This window comes from Meleagris gallopavo, chromosome 1 (assembly GCF_905368555.1).
Source record: "Meleagris gallopavo chromosome 1, MGAL_WU_HG_1.1, whole genome shotgun sequence".
NCBI lineage: Eukaryota > Metazoa > Chordata > Aves > Galliformes > Phasianidae > Meleagris > Meleagris gallopavo.
The window spans coordinates 110,574,311-110,598,978 of NC_139404.1; the positions used below are offsets into that span (position 1 = coordinate 110,574,311).

Here is a 24,668-nt window from a genome sequence, read left to right on the forward strand (position 1 = left end):
GGTGTTCAGTGCGCTGTCATTCCCTCACGTGCCGCAGTAGATCACGTTGTAGTGTGGGCTTGGGAAGAGCGGTGCGAAGCCGAGTTGAGTCCTTCCTTCTTCAAGCGGCGTCGCTTTGGAAATAACGGATGGCTGGAGCTGGCCTGCTGCTGGCACTCGGTTTTGCAAGAGCCGTGCGATGCCGTGCCTTGCTGTGCGTGCAGCAGGCAGCACGAGGCTGTGGCTGCAGGCAGGGGGAGTTCCCGTGACCGCCAGCTGCCTGCCTTGGGCTCGTCCCCGCGGCCTTTCGCTCCAGCGATCTCTGCTCAGGGCGACCTTCCCTCCCTCCTCCCTCTGTCCCTTGGCCCGAGGACAGGGCCGTCTCCCCTGGCAGCGCTGCTTCGGGTGGGTGAGCAACCGAGGTGGGGACGGGAGGAGGAGGCCAAGAGCTCGCAGCAAGCACGGATTGAGGAAAGTTCTGCCGCTTTCCAGTAGGGAATTCATTTTCCCTCGTTTGCTGGACAGCAGTTGTTGGCGGAGAGGAGGGTTTTTCCCTCTGTGCTTCCACTTCTGGAAAAGCGAGTGCATGAACACACCTGCCCTCACGCCTTGTGAAATTGTGCTGGGACGATGCGAGGCTCTGTGCCCCCAAACCCGCCCGGTGAGCCTGTGGGTTCGGTGCCGCGTGCTCACAGGTTTGCTCGGCGAGGATCTTGCCGGCTCGAAATATAATTGGTGATCTGAAAGACAGTTTCCAGTATAATCTCATTATGCACCGCAGACTCCCGGTGTTATTTTGTAGAAGGCGGACAATGATCAATTTACATTGACCTGGGGCTGGGCGAGCTTTTAGATGGTAATTGCCATATTGATTTGCATGCAAAAAGAAGACCTGCTAAAATTAAAGACCGGAAGCTAAATTAAACGAAATTTATTGTCTAGGTGCAAACCCAAAGACTTGTTCAAGTCTGGGGTAGAGTTGGAAATGAGGAGAGAAGCGATTCCGGTCGCGATCGCGTTGGAAAACGGCCGTACGGGGCCGGAGCGGGGCTGCAAAGCCCCATTGTGAGCACGGCACACAACCAGCGCTGCGCCGTGTAAGCCCCGACCGGCGGAACAATCGCCGAATAAAATATCTCCTCTGTCCAATGGAAATCTGGGGCTGAATGTTGGGATTGTGGCGCTAAGGAAAACAAAGCTTTATTTGGATAAGACAATTAAAGTGGAAAGCACAGAATCCACCAGCCGCGCTGGGAATCGGGAGGATAAAGAGCCGAGTGTGCTCAATAGGCCGCTGGGGAAGGGGGGGCCGGGGGCCCGGCATTGTGCTGCGCCCGCCCGCCGGGAGGGGCGAGCGGCGGCCGCGGGCTGCGCTTTGCGCTCTGCGCTCGGCTCTGCCCCAGCGCTCCGTGTGCTGCCGCTGCGCTGCTCCGGGTGCTGTGGGCGGGCACGGGGTGCAGCGCGCTTCGGTGCCTCGGGAGCTGGCGCCGCGCTGTGCGGTGCGCTGCTGTTCTGCTGTGCGCGGTGCTGGCTGAGCGGAGCTGCCTCAGCTCTTCCCCGAGCGTTCGTTCAGCGCTGGGGAATGCCTCACCTTGGGGCCCGGTGCGCCTTCCGGGATTTGCATATTGCAAAACAGTCGGGCCTGCATCATTGGGTGGAAAAGTCAGATCTCCTCCTCCGTGCGGGAGCGCTGCGGCTGGTGCTTGGCACGGGTCTGCCCGTCTGTGGGAGGGCTGGGGGTACTGCAGCTCCAGGTGGCATTTATGCATTGAGGCAGGCAGGGACAGATGAGTGAAATTCCAGAAAACTCGCTAATGACACGGAGAGAGATGTGCAGGGCTCCCCTTCTTTCTGCAGATCCTTCTGTGACCAAACTTTCTCCACGCGAAAGCCCCTGGCTATGGAAAGATCCCACAGGGATCCCTGAGGTCCAGGCGGTCCCCTTTGCTCCCACGCCCCTGTGTGCTATGCTGCATCTAAGCCTCTGCCACTCACCCCCAGCAGTGGGAGGCCGAGCCTTGCCAGGAGAAGCTCTGCCCAGGGCTGGGTCCCCCTGGCTCCCATCCCTGTGCTCCTTTCCCCCCCACGTCAGCAGTCAGGCGCAAAGGGGATGAGCAGAGCCCTGCACAAAATGAAGCAGCCTGGAGAGAAGTTACGCTGCGCTGCGCCAGGAGGGCTCGTCCTCCTTCCCCGGGCACACCTCCACGCCTTGCTGTGCCTTGCTCTGCAGTGCCAGGGCAGCACTGTGCCCAAGGGCACGGCAGCGCTCCCATGGAGAGGAACTGCTCCGTCTGAAGTTGCAGCAGCAGGGGAAGCTGGAACAGTTCTTGCGAGCAGGAAGCGACCTCCAGGGCTGAACGTTTGAATGGAAGTGCAACCTGGCATTGTGCAAAAACCCAACCTAGGGTGCAGCTGCCAGCTCTGCAGGACACGGGGCTTGGGAAGCACATGGGAGGCTGCGCCGTGCCGTGCAGTGCTGCGCTGCGCTGTGCAGTGCCGCAGAGCCATGCGCGGGAGCTGGGGAGGCAACGCTGTGGCCTGCCCCGAGCAGGCAGCTTGAAGGTTGTCTTATTTTAGCTCCAGCAATCTCTCTCTAGATCCGCTACCGCGAGGTCTCGCTTGCAATAAACCGTATTGGCTCTCCTCTTTATACAAATTGCTGGTATGAAAGAAAAGGCAGCCTATATGCGCGGAGGCAGGCAGGAGCTGGCGAGATCAGGTTTCCGACCGAGCTCCCGGAGGAGAAGTCAGCATTTGATTGAAGCTACACTTGGTTCTGGGTTCCCAGGGGACAGCGGCCCTGAAACACGAGAGCCCTCCCTCTTTCTTTCCCCATTCTCCCTCTCTCGCTCTCCTCTTCCTCTAAAAGCCTTTGTGCTGAGAGAGCCTCGGTAGCACGAATCACCGCTCTCTTACGAGCGTGGCGCAGCCTTTGCTGACATTGTTTTGTGAGCGGTGGTTTCCACCAGGCCAGCAGATTGCTCGCTGCGGAGAGGCAACGGCTGGCCAATGGCACCGGGCCGGGGCTGCGTGCGAGCTGTGGATCCAACGGGGATGTTGGTGGGAGATGCGCCCCGTTGGTGGGAGACACATTGCGCTGGTGCGGGATGGCACCAAGGGATGAGGTGGAGGCGTGCTTCTGATGAAGCTGGCTTTTCCCCTGTGCCGCTGCCATTTCCAAACCTGCATGTAAACACCGAGAAAGTGTGTGCCAGGAGTTGGTGTGACGGGCGCATTTCAGAGAAATTCACCTCGTTGCAGTTTCTTTGTAGAGACGTGTAGTTTGGGTAGCGCTCGGTGTCAGAGCGGGCAAGGAAACACTTCCTGGAACTGATTTATTTTCCCCTCGCTGCTGCTCGGCGAGATCCACCTCACCAACTTTTGTGGCTGACAGAGCGATGAGCGAGCGCGGGGCAGGAGGCACGGGCCGTCAGACCCCGGCTCCAGCCGCACCACCACCGCAGCGCTGGGTGCGGGTGCGCGGTGGCACCGGGACGCCGAGCGTGCCACGCGCTTTGGGTCGGCGCTGCTTTTCCTTTTGCCGTCGTCTCCCTTCCGCGGGGAAGGGCGCAGAGTCGGGTGCGCTCGGGCGCGGGGACGGCCCCGGGGCCGCTGCCAGAGGCGGGGGGGCGGCGAGGCCCCGCCCGACCCCCGCTCGGTGCTCGGGGCGGGGGGCTGCGGGCGCTGGGGGGGTTCCTCGTTCGGAGCGAACCAGCTGCGGGAGTCGGTGGTAGAGAGGCGAGGGCGGACACAATGCTGCTGTTGTTGGTTTGATGTCGAGCTGCGGATTGTTAGTCTGGGTTTAACTATGTGGCGAAGGGGAGGGGGGGGAACGCGAAGGCTGTTTACGGCCAGCGCAAATAATGTGACAGCTGTTGGAGCGCGAACGGCCCGCGCCTCTCCGGCACCCGCACACAAAGCGCTGCCGCGGCCGCAGCGATTCCCGGGGGGAGAGAGGCAGCTCCCGGCCCCCGGGAAGGACGGCAGCGGCGGTTCCCCCCCCCCCTCCCCCCCGGGCCGGGAAATCCCCGGCTGCCCCGGAGCGGCCCTCGCTGAGCCTTAGAGCCGCGGAGCCGTGCGGGGGCCTTGCGGGAACGGAGCCGTGAGGCGCGGGCGGTGCGGTGCGTGTTTGCCTTCGGAGCACGTGCTGCGGGAGGAGGAGCTGTGTCGGCCTCCTGGGATCGCTCTGCAGCCGAGATAACCCGGGCGGGCCGCACCCCCGGAGATGGCAGTGCTGGGCAAAACGCTGCTGCGGCCTCGGTGCCTGAGCAGCAGGGTTCTCATCTGAGCCTCTGCTCAGCCTGCTGTTACATACGTATATTTGAGGCATAAGGAACAAAATGCTGCCTGTTCTCAAAGTTTGCTTCTGCACCCAAAGTGCTCTCCCAGCTCTTGTGGAAGAGCCTTGGGAAACCCAAGGGAGCTCACAGAACTGGGTCCTGGCCTAGATTTGTGCATGACACCGTTTTGCTCCCTACCAAAGCACTCTGTTCTATATAGCGGATGACCTCCACGTACTAGGGCCTTTTCCTTTTATTATGTTTTTTTTTTTTTTTATTCTTTTTTGTTTTTTTGACGAGGCAGCTTTAGGGTGGGAAGTGAGGAGAACAGTGAATACTCACTCCTGCACTCTTTTATCTATCTTTCTCCAACCCTCTTTACATGACGTTATTTTTCCTTTTGGCCTTGGCTGTCCCCATGGCTCTCTATGGGTGATGACGTACTATTAGCGATGAAAGCACTCCTGTTTTCACGCAGCATTTTAGCTCCCATTCCTCTGCCAGGGTGTTGGTGTGACACGTGCAGGAATACCGCTTGCGAAACGCGCTTCGCCTAGGAGCAAAGGCAGAAAGATAAGCAGGGCCGCACGGCCCCAACACCGCCATCTCTGCCTCCTTCCACCGTGTTTGAAGCTGCGATGTTTGCAGGATTACGCTGCAGCCTCTGAGCAGGGAATGTCGCTGGCATAAAGGAAAAAAAAAAGAAAAAAAGGAAAAAAAAAACGAGAAAAAGCTAATGCAAATTAGAGAAAAATAATTTTCTTTCAGCGATATGCAATGTATTAGTCACTTGTTATCATGCTTAGAGGCAGACCTCATTTGCGCGTCTGCCAACTCGTTCACATCTGCTCAGAGCCGTTCAGGGCATTTTAACCTTGGCGGTGTCGTGTCGTAGTCCCACGGATCAAGAACGAGTAATTAAAGCTCTGAGCGGCGGCACAAACCCATCGCCGCCCATCTGCAGCGCGCTCCGTTCGCGGCTTTGTCTCGGCGCGGAGCAGCGCGCTGGGAGCGGGGCCGGCAAGGCGCGGGGGCTCTGCGCCGCGGGGCATCGGTGCGCACAGCAACTTTTGCTCTTTATTTTTTTTTTTTTCCTTTTTCTTTCTTTATTTTTCTGGAAAAGCTGAGCGTTCTGGTTGGGGTTTCTTCCCCCTACTTCCCTCCTACACTTTTTTAATTTCCTTTCTTTTCCCTTCTGCGCCTTCAGAACGGTGCAGGTGATGCGGGGTGGAGATACGTGGCTGCAGAGATGTTTGCTTCCATAGCCGGAGAATCGCCAGCGCTTCCAGAAGTGCTCGGGAAGCATTTCCCAGCATGGAGAAACGTTAGCGCTGTGAGCCCGACCTAAACTTCGAGGCGAGGCTAATTCTTATGCGTTGTTTAGGAGAAACCGAGCTGTTTGTTTGCGTGTTGTTGGGAGGAGGGGAAGAGAGAGAGAGGGAGGAAGAGGGAGAGAGAGAGAGCGAGAGAGAGAGAGAGAAAAGGGAGGATAAGCCCCAACTTCCCAAACACTTCTCATAAGCTGAGGGCTGAGCTGGCCCTGGGGAAAGCACCGTGCCATGCTGAGTCGCGCCGTGCTGAGCCAAGCCTTGCTGTGCTGAGCCGTGCCGTGCTGAGCTGTGTTATGCTGAGCCGAGCCGTGCCGTGCCCAGCCGTGCTCTGCTGAGCCAAGCCTTGCTGTGCTGAGCCGTGCCGTGCTGAGTCGAGCCGAGCCGTGCCGGCCATTTGCCGCAGGAGTCTCGGAGGCCCGGTGGGGCTGTGGAGTCGGGGGGGCAGGGAGGGGAGAGCGGAGGGAGCCGCTCCCCATCCATCAGCCCCTCGAAGCTGTTGCTCCGTAAATGAGGGAACCACAGGCCCTGTCAGCCGCAATTATGCAAAATGAAGGCGTCCGTGATCAATATCTCCCAACGTCCCCGACGGATGCGGGGGGGCCACCCCGCCCGGCGTGCGGCGGCGGCAGGGGCTGGGAGCGCTGAGCCGGGGCGGCCCCGAGGGGAGCAGAGGGCGGACAGCCGCGAACGGCCGCTGGGTGTGACGGGGGGGCAACGGGGCCGCGTACCGAGCATAGCGCTGTGAAGGGGAGCGCGGCCTTCGATCCGACTCTCTCGGAGTTCTTTATTCGTGGGGGCTGGGGGAGGAAGATCCCTCCCAGCCCTGAAGTTGCTGTGACAGACGGGGGGGGGTCCGGCAGGGCGCAGCCGGGAATGGCGACCCGGCGCTGCGCTCGCCCACCGCCCGGCCTCCCGCGGCCGAACAATGGGGGCGGGCGGGGGGAAGGGGCTGGCTCGGGGGGTTTTCTTTTTTATTATTTTTTTGCTTGCTTTCTCTTTTTTTCTCCGTCTCTTTTCTCTCGCTCGCCCTCCTGAAAAGCCAAAGCCGCCCGGGATAAAGGCGACAATGAGCGCTCCCGGGGCGCCGAGGGCGCGGCGGGTTAATGGGGCGGGGGCGCGCGGGGCAGCGCTCCCTCCCTCCCCGCGGCCCTCTGTTACCTGCGGTGCCGCGGGGCCGTGCGAGCGCCGCGACTCTTCCCCTCCCCCGCCCCCCCGCTGCGGGCCCGGCCGTGCCGTTGGCTCCGGCGGAAACCTCGCTCCGTGCGTGTGTGCGAGCGAGCGTGGGCGAGCGCGTGTGTGTGTGCCTCTAAAATGGCGCGGGCGGCCGGGCGGGGAGATGCCGCGGCGGGTGGGCGGCCGGAGGGGGCCGCGCTGCCGCCGGGGGAGGGGAGGGGAGGAGAGGAGGGGGAAGCCGGGGTTCGCCGATCTGCGCTTCCCCTCCGCGCCGCCTCCGGAGCGTTGCGCTGGGGCGTGCGAGGAAGCACGGGGTGCGATGGGGCCGGGGGGCGTCGTGGCTGCCGGCGCGGTGCTGCCCGTGCGGTGCTGCCGGCGCGGCGTCCCCGCGATCCCCGGGCGCTCCTCGCCGCGGAGCCGGGGACACCCAGCCCTGGGCCGCCCCTCGGATCGGATCGGAGCGGGCCGGGGCTTCCCCGGGCTCCTTCCCCGCGGGCCGGGGGCGGGCAGGGCCGCCCGAGGGCTCGCAGCCATTTTGCCTCTCTCTTCTTATTGGCCGCCTCCCCGCCCCCTTCCCCAGTCCCTGGGCTTATCATTAATTGAAAACTTTTTTTTTTTTTTACTCCCTTTTTGGCTGTAACCGGCGCCGAGAGCAGAGCGACGATTCGCCTCGCGGCATATGGGAAAGGGGAAAGCGCTGCTGCCGCTCCGGCGCTGCCTGTGCGGGGCCAAGGCGTGACAGACGGCGCGGGGGGGGGCGGACCGCCCCTCCCTCCCCCACCGCCCTCCCGGGGGCCACCGCGAGCGTGTGTGGGGGGGGGAGGGTGGGGAAGGTTAGTCTCTCCGCCGGGCCGGAGCCTGGCGCGGCGCGGTGCTTCCCCCCCCCCCCCCCCCCCCCCCCCGGACAGCCCCGTGTTTACCCGGCGGCGAGTCCCGGCCGCCGTCCGACACGTGATGGTGCGGCGGGGGGGAGGGCTGCGGCGGAGCACTCACATCGAGACCCGCAGAGGAGCCGCGCACGGCTCGAGGTGGATTTCCAATCGGGTTAGCGATCTCGCTGGCGCATTGTGCCGGGCGCTGCGCTTAAATGAAATGCCACACGTCCCGGGTAAAGGTCACACTCGTGCTCTAATCCGAGGAGCCGAGCGGCGGCTCTCGAGCCTGCGGCTTCCTCCTCCGGCTCCGGAACGTGTGGCTGGCGGGGATGCCGCGGGGAGGCTGCAACAAACAACCGGCGATATTTTCCCTATTTTTTGTTTGTTTATTTTGCAAAAAGCGCAGCCTCCTTCCTTTCCCACCTCCCCTTTGAGCACGCGGCCGATGCCAGCTCGCTGCCCGCTGTCGGGACTCAGCGACAGGGGATCAAGACCCGAGGTAGGAACGCAGCGGCTCAGCGCAGCTCTGAACGGCAGCCCGCATTTATAAATACCGCCCGAGCACTGCCCTTTAAATCAAACTCCAGATGAGGGCTAATCGAAGGAGATCGCTACGAGTCCCCGATTGCTTCTCGCTCCCCACGCCGGGATTTGCGCAAATCTACCAATGATCCTTCCAGCGGCCTGGAACCGAGCGTTGGGGCCGCCCTCGACTGCCGCCCGCCCCCCCGTGCCCCCGGCGCAGCCCTCGCTCCCCCCCTCCCCCCCAGCCGCAGCGCTGCCGCCCGCCCCGCGGTTGTGCAGTGGAAACTGGCGGGCAGCCAGGCGGGGCTGGAGGTGGAAAGAGGAAAGGCGCCAGAAGGGAACTCGTGCGCCGCTGCGCCGCTCCCCCCGCCCCGCTTCCTGGCTCCCCGCGCCGCGGCCCCGACGGCCGTCCTGCCCCCCTCGACGGCCGTCCCCCGCCCGGCTCCCGAGGCCGCGAGGATTCTCCTTCCCCCTCCTGCCGCCGCCCGGCACCGGGTTTTTCTCGTTTCCACGCCAAGAGCGCGTGAACAAAACTTCGTGCTGCTGCTGGCGTCGACGGCTGCCAAAAGTCTGTTGACGTTGCGAGGGAGACCCGAACGCTCCCCGCTCTAATCCGCCGCCCGAGCAGCGCGGTGTGCCCCCGCCTGCCCCTGCGGTGCGGGGCCGGGCGCTCCCGGCTGGGCTCGGCACGGCGTTGCGTGCAGGTCAGTGCTTGCAGGCGCCGCTCACAGCTGGTTTCACACGGCGGCAGCGCTGCGGAACCGCGTGTACGCGTCTCGCTCTCCCCCCTCCCCCCGTCGCGCATCACCGCCTATATTTAGCCGCGGAGGGCCCTATCGGGCAGGCACCTCCCGGAGGAAATGCCGGTCGCGCTCCGGGGGCTGCGGTGCTCCGGGACGGGCGGTGCTCAGCGGGGAGAGGAGGAGGAAGGGGACGGAGGGAGGGAGAAGGGCCGGACGCGGCCTTGCTTTCCCCGCCGCGCACCGCGATGCCTGCCGTCGGGGTTTCGTAACGGGGCCGCCCCCGCGGAAGGCGGGTATAAATAGAGGAGCGCTGCCCTCGTCGTAGTGCTGCGGGCATCCCGGGGAGGGGAGGAGAGGAGAGGGAGGGGTGCGACCAGAGGTGCAGCTACAGTGACGCGAGGGGTTGCACTAGCAGGCCACTACCCCTTTGTGGTTCGCAGAGAGTTCACTGGGTGCCGAGCGCACGTGTGTGCCTGGGGTGGCTTTAGGGGATGGGGCTGCAGCTGGTGACCCTACGCCCCAGAGGGCTCTGATTCAGGAGGCTCTTGTCCCCCGCTGCAGTTCTGTGCTTAGTTAGTTGCCCCGGTGCGAGCACTGTGCCGTATCTCAGCCATCTACATCCGGGGGAAGCCCAGAGCTGGCCCCAAAACAAGTGGGGTGCAAGGCTCCCAGCGGTGCGGCCACCAGCCGTATGGAAAGCCTTAAATCACTCCAGCCATGCTGCTGCTGCCTCTATTGAAAACATTACGAGCGGCGCATCTGGAAACCAGTAAATCTGTCCAGAAACCGTCTTTGCAGTGAAATAACTCCTTCTGAATGATAGCGCGGTCTGTAATCTCCGTAGATTTTTGTTTCCTCGCAGTGATTTTTGTGGGCTTCATTATGGAGAGCGAATGGTGCCAGAGAGAGGAGGGTCACGGCGCTGTGCCATTCATATACATTTGTTCCAGACGCAGAGTTGTGCACAAAAGGCCACTCCGAGGGGAGAGGAAAGTGTTGGGCAGCGAACGCCGCTTGGGCCCTTACATCCCTCCCCACGTGTGCGAAGTATTGTGCTGAGGTGCAATCTGGGATTCTTCCCCATTAAATGCCAAAGCCATTTGCATATCCCGGAGCCTAACAAAGGAAATGAGTTTGCTGGGGAAGCTGCGTGCGGTGGGAGACGCTATGCGCTGAGCTCCCCGCGGTCAGCCCTGTGCGCAGCGAGGAGCACCGTGCCGCCCGCTTGTGGGCTTCTATTTTTGCGAGAGAGGAAGAGCCGAGGGATATCCTGTGCATTAAGGCTCCCCCTACTTCTTAACCCAGCATTCGGCAGTGGGATGCGGGCTGAAGCGCAGTCGAAAGCGTCGACTCGACCTCCGAAGAGCAATTAAAATCTTGCACCGGAATAAATCATGCGCCGTGCTAATCCTGTTAATAAAACGCAGCTTGTCCTGACACTTCGCTCATGCAGCAAAGCAGGATTTAATGCGAGTGGAGGTGGTGGTGGGAGGGAGAGGCATTCCCTTCACTGCCGGGTGTGGGGACGTGGCTGCCTCTCGTCCTCTCATCTGCTGTGGCCAGCCCCAGCCCACTGCAGGGACCCCGTTGCTCCGGCCCCACCGAGGTGGGCGTTTGGGTGCCGGTGTGAACTGCGGCATGCTCTGATTGAATGTACCGGGGAAAGTTTTCTTTGTCGATAGCCCAGAATGGTACTTAATTTTCTGGACGCGCGCTGGGGAAAAGATCCATCTCCTCTGACCTATAAATGCCCTCAATTTGCTCCTTTATTGCAGGGTATCTCCCTTAGCGGTTGGCGGAGGCAGCGCGCTCCCCGCACCAACGCGGCATTCATTATTAATGACCCGGAGGGAGGCCGCCCGCTCCGCTCTGATGTTTGCATTTCCTCCCAGACAAATCTGCTCAACTTTCTTCTTCCTTCCACCCCCCCCTCCTTTTTTAATAGAATATAAAACCGTGAAGAAAAGCAGCGATTTTTTTAAGAAGACGTCATGCTTTCTGCAACCCCCCTGTATGGCAACGTTCATAGCTGGATGAGCAATGAAAGGGTCCGCATGTGTGGAATTAATGAGGACAGGTAAATATTTAAGCTGCGAGTTGTGCAGCCGAGGGCTTACCGTGAGCTTGCTGCCTCCTGCACAGGGATCAGCTGGGTGCCAGGGGCGGCGGTGATGCGGGCCCTGATGTCTGATGGAAGCGATGTGTGCCTTTAAGTGCTTTGATTGAAGGGAGTTCTTTGGGGTAATGATGAAACTTTCCTTCTGTTGCATGTCAGCGGTTTTTATCCCCGGGATTTGAAATTTGGCACTAAGGTATATTCTTTATCAGTGCTTGCCGTGGTAACAAGTCCCAGTGCTGCAGCAATGCTATGGCACAGATGTGTAGCCCCTTCTTTAGCATGGAACAGCTGACAGCCGTATGATATTAGTGTGTGTGTTTTTAATTTTCTCTGTTGCAGCATTTATGGGTGGTACGTGGAAAGGGCGTGTTTAAAATGGTGTATTTTCTTCTTGGAAAAGAAAAAAGTGAGGAGGAGCAAATAGTAAACATTGACAACAATTGTGGGCATTGCAAGAGGATGCCCTGAGGTGGGCTCAGTGTGTTCTTGTTCTCAAACAATCCTTTTTTGCTAAAGCAGTCACTGTGCATAGACAACTAAATACAGTATGGGATGGGGCTGCTGTAGTATACAACCTTGGGCTGATAATGAAGTGTGTGGGGTGCATTCCGATAATAAGCTTCTGTTTTTTAGTAGGAAAATCCCAGTTAACGATGGCGATGCACCGAAAAGCAGACTGGAGTTGAGGGAAGAAAACCACCTGAATCACAGTGTGGTAAGAAATTATTGCTATCGCATCTGTCCTCCCTACCTGCCGGTGTTCCCGCATGTTGCATGTGGAGAGGCGATTCAAACACCGTTCTGCTGGAGGGGCACGTAGGGATTGTTTCTGTGGAACAGTGGAATGGGACTTTGCTTGTTTATTTCATTAGCCTCCTGGTTCTGACTTTGTGGTGTGCGCTGCTGTATGACTTCATCCTTCTCTCACTCCGTTATGAGTAATGCCACGCACCACACCGCTACATCTACCACAAACGGTTCATGTAGTCCCTGAGCAGCAGAGCTGACGGTCTCCTCCTCTGAGAGCATGTGGTGAGCAGCGAGCAGAGTTCAGTGCCTTGTTGTCAGCGATGGCTGACCTGGCTCTGTTCTGTGTGCTCAGATGCCTTGCAGTCAAGCTGCGGAGGAGGGGGAGCTCCTGGAGGAGGAAGACGGAGGAGGAAGGAGGATGTTCTCTGTCCTGCCCTCCCAGCTCTCCCTTGAGCTCTGCTCTCCATGCTCCCAGCCTCATTCTGAGTTGGCGGGGCTGGAGGCCGGATGTGGGGTCTGCCAAGCACTGGCTCTGGGCACGTTTGGGCTTTTTGGGTTCTGGATCCTCAAGCTTTAGTTTCTGATCAATGAATTGGAGATACAGAGAGAACTTCATTGATGTTTGTAGTGGTGGTGGTTCTTTTCAAAATGACAGCGTATCTGTAGTTTGTGCGGTAGCCTTTTTTTATCAGAATGCACAACTAATTGTTTCTTCTTCTGTGAAGGTGGATGCAACTACAGCCCATCGAATTGACAGCCTGGCAGCTCTGAGCATGGACAGGTCTGGACTTATGCGAGAAGGACTCAGGGTCCCTAGTAGCATTGTCTATTCCAGCTTGTGTGGACTTGGCTCTGAAAAGTCGCGGGATGCTACAGGTTCTATAGCTGGTCTTGGATTTACTCCTGAAAGAAATCCAGAGATACAGTTTAAGTCTAATGCTCCCGAGGCAGTAGAAAACGCAGCTGTCTCTGGAAAAGGCCCGAATGGTTTCAGCGCTATCTACAAAACACCCCCTGGAATACAAAAAAACTCAGTCCCGACGGGAGAAACACTGGGCTTGGACCGAGCTGCAAGCGACAAGCAGAGCCCTCTGGGCGTCAATGGTGCTAGCTACCTACGGCTCCCCTGGGTGAACCCCTACATGGAGGGTGCGACGCCCACCATCTACCCTTTTCTTGACTCACCAAATAAGTATTCATTGAACATGTACAAGGCGTTGCTACCTCAGCAGTCGACCTACAGCTTACCGCAGCACCTGGCCTACTCGCCTGTCTGCACCAACGGCGAGCGCTTCCTCTACCTGCCCCCCTCCCACTACGTTACCCCCCATATCCCCTCCTCGCTCGCCTCACCCATGAGGATCTCGGCTGCCTCAGCGTCCCCGGCCATCCCGCCGTTGGTGCATTGTCCGGACAAGGGTCTGTCATGGAAGATGGGAGTCAGCCCTGGTGCGCCGGTCGAGACGCACGCCTACCCGCACCTGCCGAACAGCAAGCAGCCCCGCGTCCCTGCCGCCAAACCGGCACCCAGTGGCCTGGCGCCTGACCCTGCGCTCCTGCTGCCGCACTCGCCCCGGCCATCCCCTCGCCTCCCGCTGCCTGCCCAAGTGGGGGATGCCTACGCTGAGTTCCACAAACACTTCCCCAGCATCGCCACGTCGCCCTCCTCCTCCGTCCCACTCCCCAAGCCCTACCTGAATGTGGGTGGTGACTTCCCACCTGCCCGGCTGCCCAATGGCAAGCTGCCCAAAGCCAGTGAGGCTGCTGAAGGGCCGGCACAGGTGGTACCTCATGCCAGGAAGGCCAGCCACGAGCGGAAGGATGGCCGCTCACCCCCGCTGCTCGAGAAGCAGGCCCCGGCCAAGGATGTCGCTGACAAGCCCCTGGACTTATCAGCGAAAGTTGTTGATGCTGAAGGTGCTGGGAAGGTGGAGCATGTGAAAAAAATGCCACCGACAGTACTGGTGCATGGCCGGGCGGGAGGTGGGCTGCTGCTGCCAGGGGGTGATGCCCAGAAGGAGACCCTTTCCCCTGGGACCTGTCCCATCTACCGTCCTGAGATCATCAGCACGGCACCTTCCTCTTGGATTGTTCCTGGGCCCGGCCCTGGTGAGGAGAGCGGCAAGAGTGTCACGCTGAAGAATAAGGCACTGGACTGGGTGATTCCCCAGCAGAGGAGCTCCTCCTGCCCCAGGATGGGCGGCACAGAGGCAGCGGTGGGCAGCGTGTCAGGGACTGTGCCGGCAGGGGGACGGCCAGCTTCGGCCTCACCAGCTCCTAATGCCAACACAGATTGCACCAAGGCAGCCAGGAGTGGCATGGAGAGTGCAGCCTCAGTTATCCAGCACGTCGGGCAGCCCCTGGCCACCTCGGCCAAGCACAGCAATAAGGTGACCAAGCCGTGTGGCCAGGAAGCTGGTTTCAAAGCTACCGAGAGCGCCCTGGCCTCCAGCCCCATCTTCCTGCCACCCAACGAGGCGTTCCGCTCCCCACATCTGCCCTACCCCAGGAGTTACCTCCCATACCCTGTCCCGGAGGGCTTGGCCATCAGCCCTCTGTCCCTGCACGGCAAAGGGCATGTCTACCCACACCCGGTCCTGCTGCCCAACGGCAGCCTCTACCCTGGCCACCTCGCTCCCAAGCCTGGCCTCCCATACAGCCTCCCGGCCGGCCGCAGTGAGTTCATGACCTACCAGGACGCACTGGGCATGGGGATGGTGCACCCCATGTTGTTGCAGCACTCGACGCTGGAGATGGGCAAGGAGGAGAAGGGAGAGCGGAGGTCGCGATCCCACGAGCGGGCACGCTATGAGGATCCTTCGTTGCGTGGCAGGCTTCCTGAGCTGCTGGAGGCAGGCGGCAAGGTGCACTATGAGGTTGCGTCCAGTGATAAGATGGTGAAGTTACACCAGGGATCTGGCCACGGCAAGAGCTCCTCCAAAAGTGACAAGCATCTCTTCCCAGAGCTCCTGCGGGACGAGCAGGACTCTAAAAGTGAGGCAAGCTTAGCAAAATCTGGATTTGCTGCTGAGAGTGGTGGTCAGGCTAACGACCCAACAAAGCACAAGGTAGAGCAGGCGTCTCAGCACAGAGATTTTATTGAGTTTGGAAGGAATAGTGATCTGCAGGACAGCTATAATTTTAAGCAAGCCCCAAGTTCAGCATTGTTTGGTTTGAGGAAAGAAGACCTATCTGCTGTTCAGGGCAAAGAGAGAGTGGCCCTCCAGCCTGCGCCTGCCTTCCTGGAGGCTGCCCACGAGACCGATGGCCCCGCGCTGACTTTTGGCAAAGCGCAGGACGACACCAAGCAGTTCTGCTTGGGCACCGCGCAGCCCAGCCTCGAAACCAACCAGACATATACCAAAGATGGACCCGATGACGCGGACTCTGCTGATGGCAAAATACTGAAACCCAAGCCATCTAAACTGGCAAAACGCATCGCGAACTCTGCTGGTTATGTAGGTGACCGGTTCAAGTGTGTGACGACCGAGCTGTACGCGGACTCGAGTCAGCTCAGCCGGGAGCAGCGGGCACTACAGGTGAGTCCTGCGGTGCAACGCGCGGCACTTGCCATTATTTCTCTGCAGTAAGTCGCAGTCAAGTATTACAGTTGGTATCAGCAGCGCAGGTGGGGAAATACAGGGATTCTTTCGCTAGGGCGTGCTTGTCAGGAACGGTTTTATGTAGCGCGAGAAGCCTGTTAATTAAAGCGAGGTTGTGTGAAGAATAGCATGTATGACTTTCATGTATGCATGCACGAGTAAGTTTTAAAGGGCTCTTAATAAGATCTGCTAGAAATGTTAATGTATGTATAAAATGTGTTTGCAGTTGCAGAGGGGAGTTGAGCAGGAATGCAGTGCATGCTATGGCAGCGCTAGCGGTGGCTGTAATCTCTGCCTCGGCCGGCAGTGCCAGCTAGCAAAGTGTGTCCCAAGTTGTGATTAGTATGCCAGGCGTGCCGTGCGGTGCGGAGGAGAGCGGCCATGGAGGAGTGGGGCTTGCGCTACGGTTCCACCAGGCGAGCGAGTAGTCAGGAGTAGGGGCAGCGCCGAGGCTGATGCTGAGGGATGGCAGAGAGATGCTGTGTAGGAATAGCCTTAAGGTATTTTACTTTTAATGAACAGATGAGTTAAGCCAAATTGTTTTGCATTGTTAAGAAAAGAAGTGGTTGATGCTTATAAAAATGGATGAAATTATCTAAATGATCCATTGAGTGCCCATTTTAATTACATAGATGGAAGGATTACAAGAGGACAGTATTTTATGTCTACCTGCTGCTTACTGTGAGGTCAGTTCTTCAAATTTTTATTACTAGACTCTTACATAAACCTTTGAGTTAAATTTCATTTCCAAATACACAAAGGGAAGTTTGTGGGCCATGGTCGTCTTTATTCATTGTACAGTTTTGTGTTGTTTTTTTTAATTTCTTTTTGTTTTTGTCTCCTTTTATCTCCAAATTGGAATGTTTTTGTTTTATATACAGTATACATTTATATCTATATATATATGCATATATATACGCTTATCTAAGAAAGAATTGTGTGGCTGTTTGCATATCGATGCTAGAAAACTGTTTGACAAGTCAGGTGCTTAAAACTCTAACGCTAACTGTCTGGCTCAGCTTTTTCTTTGGAAATACTTTCATAGAAGGTAAGGTAAATGAAGGCGCTTTTATCGCAAGACTTTTTTTTTCATATCAATTCTCTTTCTAGCGTGCAATGATGCGCTTCTCAGAGTTGGAGATGAAAGAGAGAGAAGGCCAAACAGCTACCAAAGACTCAGAGGTCTGCAGATTCAGCCAGGCAGACTGGGAAAACTTGAAAGGAAGCGGTGAAAAGAAGCCAAAGCCTGTCACTCTGGAAGATGCCATTGCTGACCAAAATGACAATGACAGATGTAAGCGCGTTTCGATGGCTTTCGGAAATGTGTCTGTGTGTCTGTGCCGCAGCAGCTCGGACAGAACTGGCGTGGGGTGATCTCTGTCTTGCCGCGTCGCTGGTTGGCATAGGACGCATGGAAGTTGTGCAGATCTCGTGGCTATGCCTGGTCCTGGGGGTGTGTGGTGCTGGGGATGGAGCCCTGGAGACGGGGAAGCGTCAGTAAATAGCTGGTGTTGGCTTTTTTGCGTTATGCGGGCAAAATCGCTTCTTATTTTGGGAACTGTTGGTAAGCATCTGGCTTCCATCAGTTTCCAAATTGGTTTTCTTTTACGAAGTAATTAAGGAAAGGATTGGTTCCCCCTGCTGCTACTTTGTTTTTAACTGCTCCAAAAAAAAAAACAAAAACAAAAAACCTGCACTGAAAGCGTCGCTAAACAAGGGGAAGCACAGCGTGGGCATTGTGGTGCCTGTGTCAGTGTGTGCGTTGGGCAGCCTGGGGGATGTGTGCGCTGCTGTGGGTAGGGATGCGCAAGTAAGGCCAGTAGGAAATTTATTCGGGCAATTTAATAACTTTGAATTATTGTTCTGGTCTTTGTTTAATGCTTTTGGCAGAGAGCACGCCAGTCAATCGTGCTTGCTCCGTTACTCACCTAAATCAAGTTACTGTGGCATTGCTGCCATGAAATAGCAGCGTGAATGAGGGTTGGTCTGGCCAGGCAGCGGGGGGGGGGTTCTGAATGTCGAGTGGAGCAGCATCAGGTTGGGGAGAAGGCTGAGCTGCGGGGCTGGTTGGAATTTCCCTCATCATAGTGCACTGCTGTAGGCAGTAGCCACTGCATAGTGGCTGTAGGGAGGAAGGGCAGCACCCAGCTGGCGCTCCCCTGATTGGATCCAGGAGGAAAGGATGCACAGTATGCTGCCTGCCCCCCCCTCTCACTCCCCCCCCCCTCCCCCCCGTGCTGCCCTCACCAAAGGCCGGTGTTACAGTATTAAATCCATCACTTGTGGAGGTCTCCCATTCTGGAGTCCGCTGGCTACAGCGTGTCTGAGGCAGAATTGTGCTCAGTCTTGTTAGTTTGTTCCTCCCTGCTGCTGATGTGCTCTGATTAGGGGGGATTTTCAGAGTTTGGCTGAAGCTGTAAGCCCCTAACATCAGAACTCCTCTCTAGCATGCCTGCCCATGCTACCGACAGTGTTTACAGGCGCACATTCAGCCCTCAGTACGTTTTTTATCGTGGTGTTTCACCTCCTGCCCCTGGGGACAGCAGCAGATAAATCAGGAGGCCCCTGGCTGCCTGCGGCTCAGCACGCCTCAAGCTGCAGCTCCCAGCACACCACTGTCCAAGCAGGTCCACGCGCACCTCGCTCTTTTGCTTGTTGCCTGTGATCAGAGGAGAAATGCTGTTTGCTTCCCGTTTCCTCCAGTTCCTAACCACGCTGTTGTGTTTGGCGTGAAAGCTTGCTAATGTGCCTGCAGCGCTGGGCTGGCTCACTGCTGCCGGTGCAATGACAGCAGGCTGGGTAACGTAGCAGGCGATGCTCGAGAGGCACCCAATAGTATGCAGGCTCTTCTGTTAAGGCACTCTCGGGAATGGTTTTTTGCTTAGGTGTGAAGCACGCACATTGACTTATTTTTGAGGCAAATGAAGGCGATACCTGATTCCTTCAACTTTTACTCTGACTGAGCTTTGCAGCAGTGCCTCACAGTGCTATGCCAGAGGTTCGTGCCCGATTTTAGGCAGGTGGTGTGCTGCCCCGAGATGGGGAAATCTAAACTGAGGAAATTTAAACACCTCTAACTCGAGGTGCTTTGATTCTCTCCCATCTTGTTCAGGTTTTCCTGGGCATTACGAGAACAGCAGCGAAGCTGCTTTGTTGCCAAGGTGACTTGTAAATGTTGCTGAGGCAATGCTTCTTCGGTGCATTTCCATAGCACAAACACGATAAATTATAGGATGCATATGTCATGAGTCAGAGAATTGTTCGGAGATCAAGTGATTTAAGCTATTGGCATGGACACGCGCATCAATACGGGCATGTGATGATCGCATGTTGGCGTGCAGCACAGCTGTCGGAGCGATGCTGAAAATCATACCGGAGTGTGAAAGATTGAATGCATTCCGCAAGCCATGAATTTCCTCATCGGGGAGCATAATTACCCGCTCATCTCATTTTATAGCAGGAAGACGCTGCCCATTTAATCCTTAACCGGGAAGAATGGGACCTGATAGGTTAAAGAAGGTTTAAGAAAAAAGTTGAAGCAGTTTCTATGCGTGAAAGTGAAAGCTGCAGTTGGCTGATGGGCAGCATCGGAACGAGGTGCCGCTGCGCATGTGGCCCAGCAGCCTTCTGTTCATCTGTTCTGCTGGGCTGTGAGTATGCCTGGGCAAATGGAAGGTCGCAGCAGCGAGCGTGTCCCATGCCCTGCGCAGTTATCGCCTACACACGATGCAAAAAAGAAGGAAAAATGGCTGTGCAGGGAGACAGCAGTAGCAGGAGCAGGAGGAAACAGACTGGGGAAGTTCCCAAGCAGAGATGCTTGGAGAAAAAAGACACAAAACCAACTGGGTTTCCTCTGACATGTTGGATGCTCTGGATTTGGTGCTGAAGGTGACTTTCTGACTGTGTCGTGATCTGGGTGCTGGGTGCTGGATGCTATTTTGTAGCACTTGGGCTGTCATTACAGCACAGGTATGCATAAAGACTGCCTTGCCTAAGTGAGTGCAGTGCGAGGTAGCTGCGGGGAAGAGGAAATGCTGTTTTTAGCTGCCATGTTATTTGAACAAAAGAACTGCAGCTCAAACACGACGATGTGTTTCCTTGTTTGCATTGCATGGGAGGCCCCAGTCTCAAACAGCTGACGGCAACAGGAAAGTGGAAAAAAAACAAAGGAAAGTTTGTGCGTGGTTTTTTTGCTGCGCGTGTGGAACTGTTTCTCGTGAGCCAGTGTACTGAGATGTGGCTCCGGGCAGAAGCCATATGTAAAGGAGCCCCTCGTCTGTAGTGTCATAGGACAGCAGCCATGGTTTGTGGTGTTGGTGTTGATTCTTGCGGTGCGGTGAGAGTCGCGATGCTTGAGGGCTGAGGCAGGAACATGTTTGAGAGTTTAATCTCATAGAGGTGTGTTGCTATGAGAACTCAGCATTTATCCTCCGTTTCTGGCTACCTCTTCGCTGGTTGAATAATGAGGATAGGAAGGCTCAAAGCATGTTGTTGTTTTCCACCTAGGGCAGAGAAAACGATGTTGTATAATCATTAAGGTTGGAAAAGACCTCTAAGACAATTTAACCGTCAGCCCATCACACCATGCCCACTGCCCATGTCCCTCTCTGCCACATCCACACGGTTCTTGAACAGTGACTACCCCATTCCTTGGGTAGCCCGTGTCACTGCCTCATTACTTCTTCTGAGAAGAAATTCTCCCTTATACCCCACCTGAATACAGGGAGGCAGATTAAAAGCACAAACAACTTCTCCTTGTCCTTGTTGGGCACACAAGTGCTGCCAGGCCTCCTGTTGGCTCGGTGCTCGCAGTGCTCCTCACAGGCTGCAGGAACCCACTTGACAGGGAGCTTGGATGAGCCCCACACAGCACAGTGGCCCCGCTCAGCTCTGCGGGGCAGTTATGCAACATGGATTAGCGAGCACAGGGGTCTGGCTGTGTCACCGCTCCTCAGCCTGCCAGCAGTGCCAGTGGGGGAGAGCTGTCAGCCAGCACGGATCGGGCGTCCCTGCCCTCTGCCTTGTGTCTCGGCGCTGCCTCCCCGTGCCAGGCCCGCCCTCCCTCCTCCGGCAGAGAAGGAATTAATACGGAGGCGGTTGCCTGTGGTGGCAGCGGGCTGGAATTAGATCGCTGGTTCCTGCGAGGCTGAAGATTAAGAGCGACCAAAGCCTCCACAGGCTGCTGCTGCCTGTGACCCTGTGCGGGCTGCACTAGGAGGTGTCTGCCGGCTTCTTTCCAAACGCATTCTTCTTTTGGGGGAAGTGGGGGTGCCAGATAGCAGAGTGGCTTGAACATCCCAACACGTGGCTGGAAAAAGTCAGCTTGTGTTGGGATTTTTCTTGGCCAAATATCTTCTGCTGTTTTACACAACAGCCCTGCAGGCGTCGAGCAACTCTGAGGTGTCTCCTGGTGCCTGCAAACTGCTGCGTGCTGCTTGGAGCCTTTTCCAAGTTGCAGTGAAGAAAAATCTCATTAGGGAGGGGCTATTGCTTTCCCCTCCCACCCCCCCAGTCTGCCCTTTCTGCATTTGAAGGGCATGGTGAAAGCAGCGAGTGTTGGCAGAGCTGCATGAATTTGCAGCTCTGGGGATAAGGAGGGATGCGCTCGGGCTGCGTTGGGGGCTACAGGTGCCTGGGGAAAGTCCTGGGACCGAGGCATCCATTTAAAATCACTCTGTCCTCAAATTTTGGGGAAGAGGACCAGGCACAGAAAGTATGGCAGCACAGTGTTTCTGTGTTACCTTGCCAGGCCACATCCTAGCACGCCTTTCAGTGCTCACCTGGTCACTATCCCTGGAAATCCTCCCTGAGTGAGTGCATTTTTTTTTTTTTTTAAAGGAAATGATAAGAATCACGTCTGTCTGATTGCTTTATGTGAGGAAGCCTTTTTATAACCTTGGATTCAAGTAGTGCTTTTTGCAAAATACCATCACTATTCTTAGTGGTATTCCTGTGTCTGAGAGTGTGTGCGCCGTTTCCCACTTACATCTCCAGAAGAAGGGACAAATGCTTTTAAGCCAGAATCTGCATTTTGATGTGCAAAGTTAGGGAACAATTATGAATTAGTGGAAAAATGATGCGTTATTATAATCAGAGAGTATTTTTGAAAAGAAAGTCATTGCAAAGTGTAGCTTGGGTTATTACTTAGCAAGGCTCGGCGGCGAGGTTGCTTGCTGAATAGTGTCTGTGCTTTCGATATGTAAAGATGTTTCTTTATTTTAAAAAATATATTGTGATGTTTCTATGGCTACAAGCATTGTGAGTTTTGTACTTCTCCAAGTGGTGTGTAAACAACAGTGAGAATCCTACTTTTGGGGATTTGTACATAGCGGTTGAGAAAGCTGCTGGGTTAGGCTGACCAGAGAGCTGTTACGAAGTATGATTCCATGTTTACTTGCGTGCCTCATAAACTCTAACTCGTGACATTGAAGAGATCAGAGAGCTCAGCTTTCTCACAATGAATTGTTTTGCACTTACCACGTCTTTATTCTATTTTATTTTTAGGTAACTTTGCTAGTGCAGAAAACAACCAAGGTCACTTTCTCGAAGCTCTGGAGGAAAAAGATCTCTCAAATGAGAAATGTTATTTAGAGAGACATTCTATATACGACAAAGCGGAAGACCAGCCAACAGAAGAGATTGGCCAACATCCATGTCCGCGTCTGGACAGGAAGCGTAAACACTCTGGTGAGAGAGTGCAAAACGATGGCAGCCAAAACGAGGGCTTTGTGGACGAGATGCAGGATGAATTTATATCAAAGGCAAAAAAGAAGAAGAGCTCCAAAGGTAAGGTGGCATTTTGCTGTGGTCTCTCTCATGGAATGTCTTGTGAAAGGAACATCCCTTTGGCTTAATGTGTTTCCATTTTTGAACTTGATAGTTACTAATGTGAGCACTGTCATTTCACTTAAAATTATATATATGTATATATATGTATGTATATATATGTACGTGTATATATATATACGTATATATAAAAACCCTGGTATACACGGGTAAAGCACTAGTCCTTGGACACTAGCCACAGCAGTGCGAGTTACTGTAGTGCATGTAACCCTTAATGAGCGAACCTTTAAAATGCATAGTGCGGTGAGACTATATGCCCCGAAAGTGAAATGTAGCTTTTGTTTTAAGTTGAGGGGGCCTTTTGATTAATTTTTAGTTATTTTTCCATTAGATGACTGGCCTGAGAGGGAAATGACAAACAATTCCTCTAACCACTTAGAAGAGCCCAATTGTAATGAGGTGACCAACCTGAAGGTGTGCATTGAATTAACAGGGCTCCATCCCAAAAAGCAGCGTCACCTGCAGCATCTTAGGGAACTATGGGAGCAGCAGGTGTCACCAGAGAGATCCCCGTCCGGCAAGTTGGGCCGGCAAAGCAGGAAAGATTTAGCTGAGGCTGTTCAGCCAGAGGCCACTGCAAAGGTCAAAGACTTCACAGAAGAAAGGCACACCAAGAAAAGGTCAGAGGCCAAAAGCAATAGAAGTTGGTCTGAAGAGTCCCTCAAAACAAGTGACAATGAACAAGGTATGCAGAGACTACTAGGGAAACCCGCTGGCTTTAGCATTTACAGTGACGCATGCTGCCACCGATGTTAAGGAACTGTCGAGAGCTTTATTTTAAAAGTATCTATCTCTCTATCTTTGTGTAAGCACTGACACCTCCTCTGTACGAGCTGCACCGTAGCTGATACTTGGCAGACAAGCAAATGTGTTTGTGTATGTGTGTGTAACTACGTGTTTGTGCGTGTGTGTGTCTTCTGGCTTTAAATAACCCTCTCGTAGATAACATGGAGATAGAGTTTGTGTCTCTAGAGGAGATGGGGTTGTGTATGGTGGTGGTGGGCGAGGGAGGTAGGGAGGGAGCAGACTGTCAGTCTGGGTGCGGGATCGGAGTTGGTGGGTTGGGCAGCATTGGGACAGCTACCAGCGGTGTGTCTGGGAACCCAATGTCTCCGTCACTCTGCGCGCTGCTGGGCTTCCCTGCCTCTTCTTCTTGGAGCTGGAGCCAGGCTCATCATCCTTCATTCATCCTTCCGTTTGCTTCAGGTATCCTCTCAGCCCCATGGTCCCAGGTACTCAGGCTCTCTCGTGTGGGGTCACCTCCTGAAGGGGCATCCCATTTCCTTGGTTTTGTTTCTGACTGTGTTCCCAGTGTCCCCTTTCCCTGCCCTCTCTCCTCCTTTCCGCTCAGTCCTGGGGAGAGGCCATGTTGGGGCAACTCCCAGGCAGATGCTTGGGCTCCCCCAGGGCTGGCAGCTCCATCAAGCTGGTGGCATTGCTGATACCCCCTCGAGAGGGAGAAGCAGAAGGAAGGGGTCCTGCTGTCCTACACCAAGGGCAGGACTGAAGCCAGGTCACCCTACACTGGGGACAGTGTTCCTGGGTGGCATCTCCAAAGCAGTCGCAGGCAAAGCTGCCAGCTTCAGTTCTGTCCTAAAGCTTCTTGCCCATCTTTCTACTTGTTATGATGATCTAACTGCAGAAAACCCCAAACTTTGATGCTTATTGTTGGGGAAGATTCTCCAAAAGGATTTATGGAGCAGAAGATCAAGACATAGTTTAAAAGGAGCTTTGACTCTTCCTCCCTTGCTTTATGTGCTGCCTTGGTGAGCGTGGTATCCGCTCAGACATCCCTGCCCAACTCCTGCTCTCCTTTGTACTTCCAGAAAGAGATATCTTGTAGAGATTAAACGAGGGTCACTAACAAGGAGGTGCATTGTGTGAGGATGCTCGGCTTTCCCCCGCAGTGCCTCCCAAGGCAGTGGCAGTCTTCTCTTAACACATAACCTTGGGAAAGAGAAAAAGATGCTGCCATTCATGCCCTGCTTCAGAGGCATTGAGATTCAGTCGCCCATGGCTATGAAAAGCCTTCTGGTTTTGGAAGCTTCTCATAAAACCATAAACCCATCTGAGCTGTTCCTCATTGGCCAGTGTGTGGAGGTTCTAGAAACCGTTCAGGTCACTTTGCTGGCCTCGCTGAAATGTAAGCCTTTGAATCTGTAGTTCACCAGGATGGGGAAGTTTTCCCTGTTGTGCAACAGAGCATTCACTGTGTAGTGGTCACGCCAGGATGGAGACTTCTGCATGTTCCTTCTCACCCGGGACCTGTCCTCAAATTTCTCTCTCTGGCCTCAAGCAGGTGTTTCTAATACAGGAGCAGACCCTGTCTCTGGCTCTTTCTCTCTGTGGCTGTTCCCATGTGCTGGCCGTGCTGGGAGGCACGCTCCTACAGCACTCCAGCCATGGCCCGCGGTGCCGGCAGCAGCCGAGGCATCCTGCAGCCTG

At 55.8% G+C, this 24,668-nt stretch overlaps 2 protein-coding genes across 12 annotated transcripts in view; one reads left to right on the forward strand and one right to left on the reverse strand.

Annotated features, from left to right (window-relative positions):
- BCOR (BCL6 corepressor) overlaps nucleotides 1–24,668 on the forward strand; it is a 58,466-nt gene that overhangs the window by 18,769 nt on the left and 15,029 nt on the right. For 3 of the 11 annotated variants that reach the window (XM_085209814.1, XM_085209811.1, XM_085209803.1), the window contains exons 2-8: nucleotides 10,852–10,983; nucleotides 11,659–11,740; nucleotides 12,501–15,314; nucleotides 16,010–16,063; nucleotides 16,488–16,671; nucleotides 21,882–22,163; nucleotides 22,555–22,908. In XM_085209814.1, the coding sequence (XP_085065940.1) occupies nucleotides 10,898–10,983; nucleotides 11,659–11,740; nucleotides 12,501–15,314; nucleotides 16,010–16,063; nucleotides 16,488–16,671; nucleotides 21,882–22,163; nucleotides 22,555–22,908 (3,856 nt within the window). In that variant the 5' untranslated portion in view covers nucleotides 10,852–10,897. Of the gene's footprint in view, nucleotides 1–8,635; nucleotides 8,868–10,851; nucleotides 10,984–11,658; nucleotides 11,741–12,500; nucleotides 15,315–16,009; nucleotides 16,064–16,487; nucleotides 16,672–21,881; nucleotides 22,164–22,554; nucleotides 22,909–24,668 lie in introns of those variants that run through there. The other 8 variants (XM_085209819.1, XM_085209844.1, XM_085209825.1 and 5 more) reach the window with 8 other exon arrangements.
- On the reverse strand, nucleotides 994–7,641 carry LOC146545568 (uncharacterized). The gene is made up of 2 exons (XM_085209870.1): nucleotides 5,813–7,641; nucleotides 994–5,654 (listed from the first exon to the last, which is right to left on the reverse strand). Exon 1 carries the CDS (start codon nucleotides 7,295–7,297, stop codon nucleotides 6,119–6,121), a length of 1,179 nt encoding a protein of 392 aa, XP_085065996.1. The 5' UTR covers nucleotides 7,298–7,641; the 3' UTR covers nucleotides 994–5,654; nucleotides 5,813–6,118.

Coding starts and splice junctions, on each gene's coding strand:
- LOC146545568 (XM_085209870.1), bottom strand. CDS start 7,297: ATGGCTGCGAGCCCTCGGGCGGCCCTGCCCGCCCCCGGCCCGCGGGGA.